Source organism: Ooceraea biroi, chromosome 14 (genome assembly GCF_003672135.1).
Source record: "Ooceraea biroi isolate clonal line C1 chromosome 14, Obir_v5.4, whole genome shotgun sequence".
Classification (NCBI taxonomy): Eukaryota; Metazoa; Arthropoda; class Insecta; order Hymenoptera; family Formicidae; genus Ooceraea; species Ooceraea biroi.
Window position 1 is genome coordinate 8,537,131 of NC_039519.1, and position 17,827 is coordinate 8,554,957.

The window sequence follows — 17,827 nt, forward strand, 5'->3', positions numbered from 1 at the left end:
TTTTCCGAAAAATGTCATCTTATGTCCTTAAAATGATCTTCAAGATGAGTTTTGAGGACATTCTAAGGACATAAGATGACATTTTTCGGAAAAATGTTTCAGACAAAAGTTACTTACTTTTCGATGGAGAATAAGAATCTGCAATAAAAAGTTGGGGTTTCAATTTAAGAAATTGAAGGTGATCTTCGCGTGACCTTCAAACGACTATTCAAGGTCAAACCAATGGTATCATCTTATGTCCCCCTCGAAATCGTGACATGTCTGTCTGAAACATTTTTTCGTATCTCTTTTAGTTTTTTAAAAAATCGACTGTATAAATTTAAATGGGCCACCCTGTATGTGCACGCATGCGTGCCATGGACCATCGCACCGCCCGTGGACGTTGCTGCGAGGCTAACCTGGTCCCGGGCTTGATGGCGACGTTGCGCGTTGATCGGGTCGATTTTCGTACGCGGGAAGTGTCGAGCGAACCTTTCTTTCTCAGCTGAGACGAACGATGGAGGCGGCACTGGTGAACCTGCTCGTTTCTGACAATGCCACGATACAAGAGGTGCGTAGGTTCTTTCCTTGCCCCGCACGTGCTCGAAACACGTGTACCGTCTCGTCGAGAACTGTCCGATATTTGTAGTCGATAACGTGCCGGATCCGGTAAATTCTCCGTGAATTTTTTCCCCGTTAAATCGCTGACGGCAATCGGTCCGTGCCACTGTCGGGCTTTGTTACAACCGAGGTGTTCGATTAAATTGCAACAATTAGTTTGTTAGGATTAAGTTGCAACGGAGCGGCATTGCTTTGTTGTCTGTTCATTTGTTGTTATCTTGGGATAATTTTCACGTCTCGTCTCGTAGGCAACTGTGGCGCTCAAGAAGCTCCTTAAAGATCCGGAGTCCATAAAGACTCTGTGCGAGATCATAGTGTCCTCCCAAAATGCAGAGGTTCGTATGTTTTCGAGTGAATTAAACTTGATCGTATGTTGTGATATTTGAGCTTCCTATAATACTTTATTTCTTGCGATAAGTACAAAAGCAAGTCAAGCATAGGCACTTAGGTAATTTGTTTTATATTTAGGTCAGACAGTACGCAGCTGTCTTGCTTCGAAGGCGATATTGTAAAGATGTAAACTGGAAAAAATTACCTGAGTCCATACGTACTGACTTTAAGAAAGTTATTTTGCAGGTAAGAAATGTATTTGTGAAATATTGATGTTCACGCGTGTTCCATGCTATGAATTTTTACTATATACTTATCAAATTTATACAAAAATCTGTTCTTTCGTATATACGAATATATATTTTAATTATCAGTTTTTGTCGTGAAAAATATTGCTTCTTTAGACTAAAGTGGAAAATAAATTGCTCTTAAAAAATAAAAGAAACAAGAAAACTTGAAATTGCATAATTTATTTAATTAAGGTGATTATAAAAATACGTATTACATGTCTGTTTCATTTTTTCAGGCCTTAGTCAATGAAAAAGAAAAGTTTGTTAAAAATAGTATAGCGCAATTAATAGGTATTATTATTAAGTATGAATTACCTACAAACAATTGGCCAGAAATCATAGATTTTGTGCAACAATCTATCACTAGTGAGCATTGGGAAACTAAAGAAGTAAGTAAATTACTTGGAATAAAACAACCTTTTTACATATGGTATCAAATTCGAGATAGTCATTTTCTTCAATTACATGAAAAAGACTAAGCTTCAAGACTTTTATTCTGACGTTAACGATCTCATTTCAGCTAGGTACTTACACCCTAGCAAGCATGACGGAGGTTACACCGGAGCCATACTCGTCGCATGGTGCAGCTCTGGCAATGCTTCTTTTCCAAACATTGAACAATCCTCACTTGGATTTGAAGGGCCCAATTGCTTATAACATCTTGAAGACATTACGGCACCTCGTCCCTCTGGTCGAACACGATACAGCGGTTAGTGTCGCGCGAGCTTGGAATTTGGTTAAATTACAAGGTGTTATTACTGAAAACAAATACGTGCCGTTCCAGATGCAGAATACTTACACCCAAATGATGCCACGAATAATTACGACAATTCAGGTTTTCACCGAGTACAACCAGCCTTACGCCATCGAGAGTTTCGAATTGCTGGACGAATTGTGTGAGAATGTGAACACTGTGATAACACCTCACATAAAGTCTCTCGTCAATTTGTGCCTTACAATGGCTGCTAACAAATCTATCGAGCCGAACACGAAAATCAAAGCGATCAATTTTATCGGCTGGCTCGCGAGAATAAAGAAGAAAGCTCTTGTGAAACATAAATTAATAGAACCCATCGTCAGTGAGTAATATTAATATTTAAATAATTAGCTAACAGAATGTCGAGAGAAAGAGAGATATGTAATTGCTGTAATTTTCCATTTGCAGACATGCTGTTCGTAGTCATGACCATGCCACCGGAGAATGACGGTGAGGACGATATAAACGCTGAAAATGAGAACAGCGTTTTAACGTGCGCCACTCAAACTCTGGATTTGCTCGCGTTGCACCTGCCGCCGGAGAAATTAATTCCACATCTGGTGAGATTTAGCTTCAACAATCAGCAATCGATAACGCGCGTCGGAGAAACGCAATTCGATTCACATTTTTTTAATTCATTTTCATTCCGAATATTTTAAACGACTTTCTATTGGGTCGTCCGGAAAGTTCGTGCCGATTTTGAAGGAAAATTCAAAGGCAACATTTTTTTATGTCGATAAATATTTATTGACTTATGTGTGCACCGTTTTGTTTCACAACTTTTGTCCATCTTTCACGCAACTGGAAGATTTCATTCTCCCAGAACTTCTTAGGTTTCTCGGCGAAAAACTCCTCAAGGTGGTTTTTTATGTCGATCAAAGAGTCAAAGTTCTTGCCGCTAAGAGAATTTTGCAAAGACCTAAATAAGTGAAAGTCTGAAGGTGCAATGTCTGGTGAATACGGTGGGTGAGGTAGCACATCCCAGCCAAACTCCAACAATTTTTGTCGGGTGGTCAAAGAAACATGAGGTCTGGCATTGTCCCGATGGAACACGACGCCCTTCCTATTAGCTAATTCTGGACGTTTTTCCTGAATCGCTGTCTTTAATTCGTCCAGTTGCGAGCAGTACTTATCTGCATTTATCGTTTGGTTGTGTGGTAGGAGCTCATAATATAGGATTCCTTTCCAATCCCACCAGACACAGAGCATGACTGTTTTTGGATGAAGGCCGGCTTTCGGAGTGGTTAATGCTGGTTCATTTCGCTTACCCCAGGATCTTTTTCGTTCTACATTGTCGTAAATGATCCATTTTTCGTCACCCGTCACTAATTGCTTCTAAAATGGTACGTTTTCGTTGCGCTTGTACAGCGAGTCGCAGATGGAAATGCGATCCATTAAATTTTTTCGGCCAAATTATGCGGAACCCATACATCATAGCGACTTACGTAACCAAGCTTCACTACATGATCGTGGACAGTGGTTTTCGATATTTTCAGTATCTCTGCTAATTCACGTGTCGTGTAGCGCGGGTTATTCTCGATCAGTGTCTTGATTTGGTCATCGTCAGTAGTAGACGGTCTGCCCGAGCGTTCTTGGTCTTTAAGATTAAAATCACCAGCTCTAAACTTAGCGAACCACTTACGTACGGTTCTTTCAGCCAAAGCGCCTTCTCCGTAAACAGAACATATCGAATTTGTTGCTTGTGAGGCATTTTTGCCTTTCCGGTAATAGAAAAGCATCAAGTGTCTAAAATGTTCTTTGTTTTCTTCCATCTTCAAAAGAGTACAAAACTGACACGAATCAATTTATCTGAAACAACTTTTTTCCTAAAGATGCGTTGACATGCCACCTTTAAGCATATGTATTGGGTCGTCCGGAAAGTTCGTGCCGATTTTGAAGGAAAATTCAAAGGCAACATTTTTTTATGTCGATAAATATTTATTGACTTATGTATGCACCGTTTTGTTTCACAACTTTTGTCCATCTTTTACGCAACTGGAAGATTTCATTCTCCCAGAACTTCTTAGGTTTCTCGGCGAAAAACTCCTCAAGGTGGTTTTTTATGTCGATCAAAGAGTCAAAGTTCTTACCGCTAAGAGAATTTTGCAAAGACCTAAATAAGTGAAAGTCTGAAGGTGCAATGTCTGGTGAATACGGTGGGTGAGGTAGCACATCCCAGCCAAACTCCAACAATTTTTGTCGGGTGGTCAAAGAAACATGAGGTCTGGCATTGTCCCGATGGAACACGACGCCCTTCCTATTAGCTAATTCTGGACGTTTTTCCTGAATCGCTGTCTTTAATTCGTCCAGTTGCGAGCAGTACTTATCTGCATTTATCGTTTGGTTGTGTGGTAGGAGCTCATAATATAGGATTCCTTTCCAATCCCACCAGACACAGAGCATGACTGTTTTTGGATGAAGGCCGGCTTTCGGAGTGGTTAATGCTGGTTCATTTCGCTTACCCCAGGATCTTTTTCGTTCTACATTGTCGTAAATGATCCATTTTTCGTCACCCGTCACTAATTGCTTCTAAAATGGTACGTTTTCGTTGCGCTTGTACAGCGAGTCGCAGATGGAAATGCGATCCATTAAATTTTTTCGGCCAAATTATGCGGAACCCATACATCATAGCGACTTACGTAACCAAGCTTCACTACATGATCGTGGACAGTGGTTTTCGATATTTTCAGTATCTCTGCTAATTCACGTGTCGTGTAGCGCGGGTTATTCTCGATCAGTGTCTTGATTTGGTCATCATCAGTAGTAGAGGGTCTGCCCGAGCGTTCTTGGTCTTTAAGATTAAAATCACCAGCTCTAAACTTAGCGAACCACTTACGTACGGTTCTTTCAGCCAAAGCGCCTTCTCCGTAAACAGAACATATCGAATTTGTTGCTTGTGAGGCATTTTTGCCTTTCCGGTAATAGAAAAGCATCAAGTGTCTAAAATGTTCTTTGTTTTCTTCCATCTTCAAAAGAGTACAAAACTGACACGAATCAATTTATCTGAAACAACTTTTTTCCTAAAGATGCGTTGAAATGCCACCTTTAAGCATATGTATTGGGTCGTCCGGAAAGTTCGTGCCGATTTTGAAGGAAAATTCAAAGGCAACATTTTTTTATGTCGATAAATATTTATTGACTTATGTATGCACCGTTTTGTTTCACAACCTTTGTCCATCTTTCACGCAACTGGAAGATTCCATTCTCCCAGAACTTCTTAGGTTTCTCGGCGAAAAACTCCTCAAGGTGGTTTTTTATGTCGATCAAAGAGTCGAAGTTCTTGCCGCTAAGAGAATTTTGCAAAGACCTAAATAAGTGAAAGTCTGAAGGTGCAATGTCTGGTGAATACGGTGGGTGAGGTAGCACATCCCAGCCAAACTCCAACAATTTTTGTCGGGTGGTCAAAGAAACATGAGGTCTGGCATTGTCCCGATGGAACACGACGCCCTTCCTATTAGCTAATTCTGGACGTTTTTCCTGAATCGCTGTCTTTAATTCGTCCAGTTGCGAGCAGTACTTATCTGCATTTATCGTATGGTTGTGTGGTAGGAGCTCATAATATAGGATTCCTTTCCAATCCCACCAGACACAGAGCATGACTGTTTCTGGATGAAGGCCGGCTTTCGGAGTGGTTAATGCTGGTTCATTTCGCTTACCCCAGGATCTTTTTCGTTCTACATTGTCGTAAATGATCCATTTTTCGTCACCCGTCACTAATTGCTTCTAAAATGGTACGTTTTCGTTGCGCTTGTACAGCGAGTCGCAGATGGAAATGCGATCCATTAAATTTTTTCGGCCAAATTATGCGGAACCCATACATCATAGCGACTTACGTAACCAAGCTTCACTACATGATCGTGGACAGTGGTTTTCGATATTTTCAGTATCTCTGCTAATTCACGTGTCGTGTAGCGTGCGTTAGTCTCGATCAGTGTCTTGATTTGGTCATCATCAGTAGTAGAGGGTCTGCCCGAGCGTTCTTGGTCTTTAAGATTAAAATCACCAGCTCTAAACTTAGCGAACCACTTACGCACGGTTCTTTCAGCCAAAGCGCCTTCTCCGTAAACAGAACATATCGAATTTGTTGCTTGTGAGGCATTTTTGCCTTTCCGGTAATAGAAAAGCATCAAGTGTCTAAAATGTTCTTTGTTTTCTTCCATCTTGAAAAGAGTACAAAACTGACACGAATCAATTTATCTGAAACAACTCTTTTCCTAAAGATGCGTTGAAATGTCACCTTTAAGCACATGTATATAAATCGTATGTTTTCAATAACATTGATATATTCAGACATGTTCGAACGCCATCTATTAAAAATCGGCACGAACTTTCCGGACGACCCAATACAAAAGATCGTAACTTGTAAATTCTCTAGAAACAATGAACGTTACAGCTACGACATATCGAGCCCGGCTTGCAGAGCACGGACGTGTACGCGAAGAAGGCATCGTACGTGGCGATGGCGGTGCTGGCGGAGGGCTGCGCCGAATACATCTGCTCCAAGTACCTGGAATCCTTCCTGCGGTGCATCTGCGAGGGGATCAAGGACTCGGCGCTCATGGTGCGCAACGCCGCGCTCTACGCCCTGGGACAGTTCTCCGAGCACTTGCAGCCGGACATCTCGCGGTACTCGTCCGAATTGTTGCCGGTGTTGTTCGATTACCTGAACCAGGTGTGCTCGTACATCAAGCAGACGAAGAAGGAGCCGCACTCGCTCAGCCGCATGTTCTACGCCCTCGAGATGTTCTGCCAGAACCTGGACGACAGCATACTGCCGTACCTGCCGACGCTGATGGAGCGACTGTTCGAGATCCTGAGCGCGGACATGCCGATGCGCGTGCGGGAGCTCGCGTTGAGCGCCGTCAGCGCCGCCGCGAGTGCCAGCATGGAGCACATGTTGCCGTACTTCGACGCGATCATCGCCATCCTGGACAGCTACCTCGCCGCGGAACCCACCGAGGAAACCATGTCTCTTCAAGTTCAAGCGATCGGTTAGTGAGATTGCATCGCGATCGAGCGACGCGCCGTCATCGGGAATCAATTTATCCGGTGTGTTTCAGACACCCTCGGCGTGGTCGCTAGGTCGATAGGCAAGCAGCACTTCGCGCCGTTGGCGGCGAGGACCCTCAACCTCGGGATGAAGCTGCTGAAGAACACGGAGGATCCGGATCTGCGGAAGGCCGTTTACGGACTGCTCGCCGCCATCAGCACGGTCACGAAGAAGGACATGGCCGCGGCTCTACCCGACATCGTTGAATACATGATCATGAGTATACGCAGCTCGGAGGGGATCGTGGTAAGTGCGCACGTAGTGATATCGACGAAAACATTGTCCAATTGTTATTACATGATTACGCCGTCGCTGCAGATGCATTTCAAGGAGGACAATACCGCCCTCGGCGTTTACGACAATCTCAGCGAGAGCGACGACGAGAACGAGGAGGAGGATATCGAGCACACCGATAACGAGGACGACGACGACGACGTCGAGGGCTACAGCGTGGAAAATTCCTACATCGAGGAGAAGGAGGAAGCGGTGATAGCCTTGAAGGAGATCGCCGAGAACACGGAGTAAGCCCTTCGAGCTTTCGAGACTCGGCTCGCGATTAATGCCGTCTAACGCGAAAATTGCTCACGGTTGGCAGGGAGGCGTTCATGCCGTATCTCGAGAGAGCGTTCGAGGAGATCTTCACGGTGATCGATTACCCTCAAGAGGACATACGTAAGGCGAGCATCGAGGCGCTGTGTCAGTTCTGCGTCAACTTTTCCAAAATCGACAGCAACGATGGCAAGACCGCACTGTCGCGGGCCCTTTCTATACTTATCCCGAAGCTGGCGCAGCTGATCAAGCTCGACGAGGAGCAGACGGTCGCTATCTGCGGCCTGGACGCGTACGCGACGCTTCTCAGCGAGATCGAGTCGAACGTTTTTGAGGACGACGGCCGCAAAGACGCCGTAATGAGCCGCGTGATGGACGTGTTCACGGGTATCCACGACCCGCATTATTTTGCGCTCGGCGCACTTCAGATAAGTCGCCCGGTGCGGTCTCGATTTACGGTTTTTATTTATTTTTCCTCAGGCAAAACGGCGTGTCAAGACCAGGAGGAGGTCGAGGGCGACAATATCGAGGCGGAGCAAGACATCTTATTAGTCGAGAGCGCGGGAGGCGTGTTGTGCAACTTGGGGCGAGTGATCGCGCCGGAGAGCTTCGCGTATTACTTCCAGACAGTGTTGCCGTTGCTTCTGAAAAGACTGGTACTGCTGTCGATTTTCTGAATTGTTCAAAACAAAAAAATCGCGAGATTTCGATGTCTCTGCTGACGTAAAAAAACCTTCAGAAGGGCGGCACCGAGGGACAGAGGTCTTTCGTCACTGGCACAATTGCGGAGTGCTTCCAAGGGCTTAGGCACACGACGGGCGCGTTTGTCCCGCAATTGCTTCCGATCTTCCTACAGACGGCTCAAGATTCCAGTAGCGAGGTTCGTAACAACTCCTTCTTCGGGATCGGAGAGCTCGTTCTGCACGCGAAGGAAGCTGCTTATCCGTATCCTTTTTCATTAAATATTAAGTGATAAAAAGGTAAATATTGTATAAGGATAAATATTAAGTAATAAACATAATTAGAGATGACGCTTTGCGATTTACATAGCGAGAAATGCCAATAGTCCGAGTCGATAATCCCTTAATGATCATTGCGCAGACATTATCCTGAGATTTTGCAACTTCTGTCGTGCGCCATTGCGAAAGAGACCAGCGCGAACGCACGTGACAACGTGGTCGGCGCGATTGCGCGACTTATTATCACAAATTACTCGAACATGCCACTCGAGCAAGTGTTTCCAGTTTTTGTTCAGCAGTTACCACTGAAGGAGGATTTGCAAGAAAACAAAGTTGTATTTAAGAGCATTCTCACACTGTATCAAGCTGGACTTGCTATTTTAAAGCCCCACATTACCATATTGTTGAAAGTTGCATTTAGTGTACTGCACGAGGAGAAGATTAAGGATGATAATGGTGCGTTTTGGAATCGTTTTAACTAATAATGAGAAATTTAGCTTTAGCTTTCTTAGCTTACATTTATATTTAAATAATTCTTGGATAAGAATTATTTATTAAAAAGCTAGCCAGCATTGCGCGTGTGTGTTCTCCGAGTCGATTTCTGGTTCGATGTCTGCTAATTTATTGCTGATTTAATGTGTTATTCTTTTGCAGAGACTAAAAACCTCGTCATAGAATTCATCAAATCAGCCCAGCGAGACTTTCCGAATGACTGGAATGCACTTTATAATGAGCTGCCACAAGAAATCGCTACAAATATGCAGCAGATTTTCGCTTAATCTCTCGGAGGATTAAACGATTGCAAATCGCTTGGTCGTTCGAACATTTCAGATCCTGTTTGTTAATTTAAATGGATTTGCAGTGGCTCTCTTTCTTCGCAAAATACACACGTCAGATATGTTATGATTATCTTTTTCGTGATTCGTATCCCTTCTATTCCTGACTAACTAAGATATAAGAATAAATAATATAATCACATCGTTCTATTAAAAAATATATATTTCTATTTTATATTAGACGAGAGTATCATTTATCTGTCTCTTCATTTACCATTCCTATTTATTTAAACAATATTGGACACTCCCTTACGCGGTATAACTTTACGAGTAAGTTTTATACAAGTTTTCTTACGAGAGAAAGAATTTGTGTATTATTTTGCAGCTTAATTTATTTTTTACTTTTGTCCTTGTATCTTCAATAGTCTTGACAAACAGTTTTACCCCGGTCACTTCGCGTAATGCGCGGCGCACGTGAAGGTGGTGAAATAAAATTTCGAATGGGACACTCAGGATTTCCGTACTCGACGGCTCAGCTGATATCAAGCACCGCACGATGCTATCGTCGCTTTATCAAAAGGCAACAGATAACTCTACGGCCAATCGACTTTTCAGAGGCCCGCATCGAACACTGGCCCCGTGTCGCGATAGACAGCCTTCCGAGTAACGTGCCTGCTCGAGTCGAACGACATGGCTCGCGCTTTTTTACGAGATCTCGCGAAAAGCGTCACGAAAGATTAACGGTAATTTGCTAAACCCGGCTAGATCGCCGCGCGAATTTGCGTGCCGCGTTCTCTCTCTTTTTCTCGTGTCAATATTGTGCGAAGAGTGATTGAATTGAAATAGTGATCGCAGGTCATTCCCTCACGAGTGCTTTAAATGCAATATTGTTACAAGGTGGGATCCCTCGTGCTGCTCGCATTCGATAAGATTTCCGAATGTCGTTATCGATGACAGGCATTTAATTAAATAAACCTTGACAGGCATTTAACTAAATAAACCTTGAGAGTCATTCGCAAACAAACGCATGACCAGAAGAATATAATTTATCAAAGTGAAGAGTTAATCGCAGAATGCTTTGAAAAAGATGTATGTGTGTGTGCGTGTATTGTGCTGTTTTATATGAATATATTAGCACCGAGTTAACGAATAAAATTACTACTAGCTTAATCTCTACGTACTAATTTTAAATGACATTGAATACATTATTTGAACATTTTACTTTCAAAAGGCTTACGAGAATATCTTTTGCGCGAATTAAGGGGGGAGCCTGCTTTAGAACGCTGAAAATAAGGTATATTTTACGAATTGTTTTTGGAGAAACTATACAGCGGATCATTATAAAACTTTGATGCATTTATTAGTACATGTTTAAAGATAAAAAAATTATTTTTGATTTGAATATATCGCTTGTAGAGGTCGTCCTGGAGAAATCTTAGTGCAGCCGCGTCGCCGGCATTGCAAATTGGTGAGCATTCTCCTGCCTCCAAATTTCGTCCAAACTGAAAAATTGAAATATGTTCTCGTTATTTATGAATTCCCATCGTCGATGAACCAAAGAGAGAAGAAAAAAGTTGAAAAGTGCCAAAATGGTGGAGCTTAGAACACAAAAGTACGATTTTTGGGCAAAGTTGTTGAACTTTTTCATGCAAAAGTAATTGTTTAACTTAATGTTTTTATGAATATTAAAGGTTCATCGACGATGGGAATTCGTAAATAACGAGAAAATATTTCAATTTTTCAGTTTGGATGAAATTTGGAGGCAGGAGAATGCTTACCAATTTACAATGCCAGCTGCACTAAGATGCCTCCAGGACGACCTCTACAGGCGATATATTCAAATCAAAAAATAATTTTTTTTACCTTTAAACATGTACTAATAAATGCATCACAGTTTTATGCATTTATTAGTACATGTTTGAAGATAAAAAAATTATTTTTGATTTGAATATATCGCTCGTAGAGGTCGTCCTGGAGAAATCTTAGTGCAGCCGCGTCGCCGGCATTGCGAATTGGTGAGCATTCTCCTGCCTCCAAATTTCGTCCAAACTGAAAAATTGAAATATGTTCTCGTTATTTATGAATTCCCATCGTCGATGAACCAAAGAGAGAAGAAAAGAGTTGAAAAGTGCCAAAATGGTGGAGGTTAGAACACAAAAGTACGATTTTTGGGCAAAGTTGTTGAACTTTTTCATGCAAAAATAATTGTTTAACTTAATGTTTTTATGAATATTAAAGGTTCATCGACGATGGGAATTCGTAAATAACGAGAAAATATTTCAATTTTTCAGTTTGGATGAAATTTGGAGGCAGGAGAATGCTCACCAATTTACAATGCCAGCTGCACTAAGATGCCTCCAGGACGACCTCTGCAGGCGATATATTCAAATCAAAAAATGATTTTTTTTACCTTTAAACATGTACTAATAAATGCTTCACAGTTTTATGCATTTATTAGTACATGTTTGAAGATAAAAAAATTATTTTTGATTTGAATATATCGCTCGTAGAGGTCGTCCTGGAGAAATCTTAGTGCAGCCGCGTCGCCGGCATTGCACATTGGTGAGCATTCTCCTGCCTCCAAATTTCGTCCAATCTGAAAAATTGAAATATGTTCTCGTTATTTATGAATTCCCATCGTCGATGAACCAAAGAGAGAAGAAAAAAGTTGAAAAGTGCCAAAATGGTGGAGCTTAGAACACAAAAGTACGATTTTTGGGCAAAGTTGTTGAACTTTTTCATGCAAAAGTAATTGTTTAACTTAATGTTTTTATGAATATTAAAGGTTCATCGACGATGGGAATTCATAAATAACGAGAAAATATTTCAATTTTTCAGTTTGGATGAAATTTGGAGGCAGGAGAATGCTCACCAATTTACAATGCCAGCTGCACTAAGATGCCTCCAGGACGACCTCTGCAGGCGATATATTCAAATCAAAAAATGATTTTTTTTACCTTTAAACATGTACTAATAAATGCTTCACAGTTTTATGCATTTATTAGTACATGTTTGAAGATAAAAAAATTATTTTTGATTTGAATATATCGCTCGTAGAGGTCGTCCTGGAGAAATCTTAGTGCAGCCGCGTCGCCGGCATTGCGAATTGGTGAGCATTCTCCTGCCTCCAAATTTCGTCCAAACTGCAAAATTGAAATATGTTCTCGTTATTTATGAATTCCCATCGTCGATGAACCAAAAAGTGAAGAAAAAAGTTGAAAAGTGCCAAAATGGTGGAGCTTAGAACACAAAAGTACGATTTTTGGGCAAAGTTGTTGAACTTTTTCATGCAAAAATAATTGTTTAACTTAATGTTTTTATGAATATTAAAGGTTCATCGACGATGGGAATTCATAAATAACGAGAAAATATTTCAATTTTTCAGTTTGGATGAAATTTGGAGGCAGGAGAATGCTCACCAATTTACAATGCCAGCTGCACTAAGATGCCTCCAGGACGACCTCTACGGGCGATATATTCAAATCAAAAAATAATTTTTTTTACCTTTAAACATGTACTAATAAATGCATAAAAGTTTTATAATGATCCGCTGTATAGTTTCTCCAAAAAAATGCGTAAAATTATACCTTCTTTTCAACGTTCTAAATCAGGCTCCCCCCTTAATAAAAGTATAATAATAATTTCCGAATGCTTGAGATTTAACTGGGTTTTGCAATTTAATATTCTTTACGTGGTATTTGTTTCAATCTGTCTATAGTAATCGTTTTAAAAAATGCACGTGTGTGTCACGTGTATTTTTATATACACAAATCTAGGCGAATGGATAGGAAATGTGTATAATACGAAATTCTTGCATGAAAAAATTAATCGAGTCGATTTTGAAGGATTTTTCAGGAAATTCTCGCACGAGTGATTTTCTGCAACGTCGAATACATGAGGCGCTTTCTTATCAATCGCGTCTAAAGCGTGATCCGCGATCATGTGTCATCGCCGTAGGCGCTCATGTAATGTTCGTAATGCAAAACCGACAATGCCATCAGCGCTTCCAATTAACACCAGATAATCGAGGTCAGCTTAGCTACTTCTTTCTGCACGAAAAATCGCACGGTTGTGAAAATTGACGGCAGGCGTGTAAAACCACCGGATAGCACCCGGAGACGATTTCTCTGATACGACAATCGGTCATCAACATTTTGGATTACCTTTGCGTGACGATGCATGACAGGCACAATCTCGAGATCAATCAATTGGCCTAGGTTCTATGTACGGGTAAAAGTTAACACCCCAGGCAGTACATGTTAGCCTAATATATGTTTCTTAGACGTATCTAATGTCTAAGAAACATAAAGTACCATTTAAGAAACGGTTTAAGTAGAAACCGTTTTTAGACCTCAATTTTAAAAACGTATTTTTCGCGTTTCCACAGAAACGAAAAATGTGTTTTATTAAATTGATTCGAAATTATATAATTAATATAGAAAAAATAGTAATTTCTACTTACTTTGCGGGTATTAATTATTTTTACATCATACGTTTCAATGTACTCGATTATGGAACAAGAGACAAAAATCGACACAAGTGTGTGTGATTCCCACCTCTGATTCACCAAGCGACCGATAGATGGCCATCCAGACGTGACGTTCTCGCAAGTAACATTTGTGTTATTACCTTATAAATAACCATCCGGAAAACCGATCCAATACTCTTTTCTTCTGAAACTTTTGGGATCACTGTTACTTGAAGTGATGTTTCAAAAGAGTGAGATTCCACTACACGAATTTTAGAGAGTAATTCATAAAATATAAAAATGTAGTTTTTTACAAAAATGTGACTTAACTCTGTCTATCTTTGAGGCACTGATATATAGAATTGATAAATATTTTTCTGATGGTTTCTGAAACGTTTCTCCTAACGTTTTTTCGTTGGACATTTTTCTGCTAAATAAACGTTTCAATAAAATGGTTATGAAACGTTACGGCAAAACGTTTATGAAACGGTTTTGAAACCAATGTGTGCTGCCTGGGACATTAGTGCTAATAATTGCCGAAAAAAGATTCATGGAATTCTATCTCTCAATTTCATTCGTTACTGTTATTTAAAGAGAATTTAAAGAGATTATTTCTTCGGAAATACCATCATCATCTGATGGACATTGAGAATTTCTTGGTAGCCTATCTGAATCTCCGAGAAATGGAAGTTTGATTTTTATTCGAGATAAATGAGATATTTCAACTTTCTTTCTCTCGTCCCTCTATAAAATCTTATTTATTTTATTTAATTATCCTGATGTCTCTTCAATTCCTAAAAACAATAAAAGCACAACTGTACTAAAAAAAAATGAGTAGTCTCCACACGATAATCATAATTTGTAGCAAAGTGAGCACAGAGAGCATATAGAGGCACGAAGGATCGATCAATCGATTTTTACCTTTCTTTGCTCTTGCGCAACGATCGCGTCATCAATGATCGCGATGGCGGACGGATTGCGCGCGTTGATCGAAATTCGCGATGCAACTCGCAGCATGGAAACGGCACGACGGAAGTCGTAAAGAAGCGCCGGATTCAGCTGGATCATCTGAGGAAGAGCCCCCAAAACGGGGGCGGGGGGGGGTCAGTATCACATGTGCGCGCCGATGCCGGCACGGGGCCAGCACGGGTCGGCCTTGGGGGCCTCCGCCACGACTCGAATCGAAAAGAAGCTGCGGAAGGTACGCGACCCATGTCGCGCGTTCGTCGCCTCGCACCTGCCGTCGTGCTTGCTACCGTGCATCGCGGTGACGTCGGCGGTGGAAAGTCGTCCGTCCCGTCTCGGCTCGTCTCGAACGAAAGTAGTTTGTTGCGCGAAACGTCGCGGCTCGAACGCGTGGAAGAAGCGCACCGCTCTTCGCGGAAGTCGCAGTTGCCGACCGGCTGACTTTTGGGCGCACCGGAAGTGCACGCCGATTTAGGGGTAAGCGGGAGAGCCCGCTCGCGCGACCGTTCCGCGAGCGGGAATCGATTTATTCGACAGGCGCTCTCGCGATGAGGGATTCATTGATTGCTGTTTGTGACGCCGCTTTGGCGGACGCAACAGTTGTCGCACCATAAACCTCGTGACTCGTAGTTTTGTTTTGATGAGTTCGCTGGCAAATCTCCGGAGGGAAGTCTTCTGAAAATACCGCGAACGTGATCGTTTTTCGTACTTTTCATACCGACGTTAAGTGTTTGAATTCTTTCCTCTATTTCTTCAGCCGTTAATCTTCGTCCGAAGATTAAACGAAACGGATACAGAGCACTTTCGATTTCATTCGCATCGCAGAAAGTAACTTGTTTGACAAAATTTGAATATGCATCTCTATTGAGCAGTTTAATAAAAAAAAGAAATAAAAGCGTTGATCAAGCGAGACGGGACGCTGATGAATATATTTGGTGATTAATTCGGTAAGTCTTGTGATAATCAATCAAGATAAACCGCCTGCAGACGTTCGGCATTCGATTTTCGATTAACATACACGCGTATAACTTCGGCATGTTTTTCAGCTGAATCATCTCATCGCAACATGTAATCAATTGATAATTAATATTTATTCCTGCCCGTTTCGCGCCGACAAAACAATCCATTAAACGTGGCCTTTCTTGAACAGACATTACCGATCCGCTAGTCGTTTAAACCAGTAAAGGCAGCTTGACGTGGCTGTAGGAACGATCCGGAAACAGCAAACGACGGGATGCAATTAATTAAACTCGAAAGTTACCATCGGCGCGTGCGTTACGTCTGAAGAATAAATTAATTAAAGTTGCATGCATACGTAGTTACACAGGAACACAGAATATAAAACACACATATTTACACATTCATTCTTGCACAGACTCGAACTATTTCGCAGCTCTTTCTACCCCCAGATCATTATATTACAAAAAAAGATCCAATTTTTTTATGGCAGACCTTTGTATAATTATATCTTGTCAAGAATATATGCATGCACATGCACGCAGATGCGCAGCGATGTATGCAACATACACGCGGCCGGATACCATTATACGCGACTATTTTTATCGAATAAAAAATATCATCAGACGCGTTAATATACAGGGTGTTTCCTCTAACTGCAGCACTTAGAATACCTCTGCTTCCTTTGACGATATGAAAAAAGTCAAAGGACGAAAATTGTTCGATTCAAAGAGACTAGTACTCTGGTAAGAAAATTATTTTTTTAATGCGACCTTTCACAAGATATCAAGGTCATCAACATTTTTTTAAACGAGATGGCATATTTTCCTTAACGAAATGATGTAGCTTGTAAAAAACAAATTCAACCATACAGAATATGTTGACTTTCATTTGCACGGAACATACTCAACGAATCATTTCCTGATCGCTGGATTGGACGTGGTAGAAGAATTTCTTGGCCGGCTCGATCACCAGATCTTACGCCTCTTGGTTTTTTTCGTTGGGGACGCCTAAAAAATGAAGTTTATCGCGATATTCCGACAACACCTGAAGATACGCGAGAAAGAATTCAGCGTGCGTGCACCGCAATTACTCCGGAATCTCTCAAAAACGTAAACAATCGTTTATTCATCGAATTCGAAAGTGTATCGAAGTAAACGGTGATCATTTCGAACATCTGTAAAAAAGGTATATCTTTGTAGTTAAACATACAATAAATAGAGTTTCTTTTCCTAAACGTGATTTTTGTGGTTCAAAGTCATTTGAAGGTCAACATATTCTGTATGGTTGAATTTGTTTTTTACAAGCTACATCATTTCGTTAAGGAAAATATACCATCTCATTAAAAAAAATGTTGATGACCTTGATATCTTGTGAAAGGTCACATTAAAAAAAACAATTTTCTTACTAGAGTACTAGTCTCTTTGAATCGAACAATTTTCGTCCTTTGACTTTTTCATATCATCAAAGGAAACAGAGATATTCTAAGTGCTAACACCCCGTATATCAGCTCGCTCTGCTATTATTGTCTAGCAGCCGGTCTGGGCAATCACGGCTGCATGCGTAGGTGATCGTAAAGTTTTCCACGTAAGCTATCGTGTGAGTACTGCTAAAAACGCGTGCTGTGACGCTGGTAGTAGAGGATGCACCGAGCGTGAATGCGTTGGAGAAAGTGCCCTCGACATGGACAATGAAGGCGTTCGAGGCGTCCGGTAAAAAATGCAGTCTGACCGCGATGATTGGAAACGCGAAGATATCTTGTCGGTTCCTTTGTATTGGGTCGTCCGGAAAGTTCGTGCCGATTTTGAAGGAAAATTCAAAGGCAACATTTTTTTATGTCGATAAATATTTATTGACTTATGTGTGCACCCTTTTGTTTCACAACCTTTGTCCATCTTTCACGCAACTGGAAGATTCCATTCTCCCAGAACTTCTTAGGTTTCTCGGCGAAAAACTCCTCAAGGTGGTTTTTTATGTCGATCAAAGAGTCGAAGTTCTTGCCGCTAAGAGAATTTTGCACAGACCTAAATAAGTGAAAGTCTGAAGGTGCAATGTCTGGTGAATACGGTGGGTGAGGTAGCACATCCCAGCCAAACTCCAACAATTTTTGTCGGGTGGTCAAAGA

The 17,827-nt window shown here is 41.4% G+C and overlaps 1 protein-coding gene across 2 annotated transcripts; it reads left to right on the forward strand.

Annotated features, from left to right (window-relative positions):
* Positions 1-367: 367 nt before the first annotated feature.
* Positions 368-9,548, forward strand: LOC105274762 (importin-4). Of its 2 annotated transcripts, none has more exons than XM_011331139.3 (15): positions 368-550; positions 849-935; positions 1,069-1,176; positions 1,457-1,609; positions 1,741-1,929; positions 2,005-2,299; positions 2,386-2,537; positions 6,398-6,968; positions 7,038-7,273; positions 7,346-7,548; positions 7,623-7,963; positions 8,057-8,232; positions 8,316-8,521; positions 8,678-8,991; positions 9,190-9,548. In XM_011331139.3, exons 1-15 carry the CDS (start codon positions 497-499, stop codon positions 9,312-9,314), a joined length of 3,210 nt encoding a protein of 1,069 aa, XP_011329441.1. In that variant the 5' UTR covers positions 368-496; the 3' UTR covers positions 9,315-9,548. The 2 variants fall into 2 exon arrangements, with proteins under 2 accessions (XP_011329441.1, XP_011329440.1); XM_011331138.3 differs by having other exon boundaries at positions 369-550; positions 6,371-6,968.
* The last annotated feature ends 8,279 nt before the right edge of the window (positions 9,549-17,827 follow it).

Coding starts and splice junctions, on each gene's coding strand:
- LOC105274762 (XM_011331138.3), top strand. CDS start 497: ATGGAGGCGGCACTGGTGAACCTGCTCGTTTCTGACAATGCCACGATA. Junction 1,930..2,004: donor TGGTCGAACACGATACAGCG/GTTAGTGTCGCG, acceptor GTGCCGTTCCAG/ATGCAGAATACTTACACCCA. Junction 7,274..7,345: donor GCAGCTCGGAGGGGATCGTG/GTAAGTGCGCAC, acceptor CCGTCGCTGCAG/ATGCATTTCAAGGAGGACAA.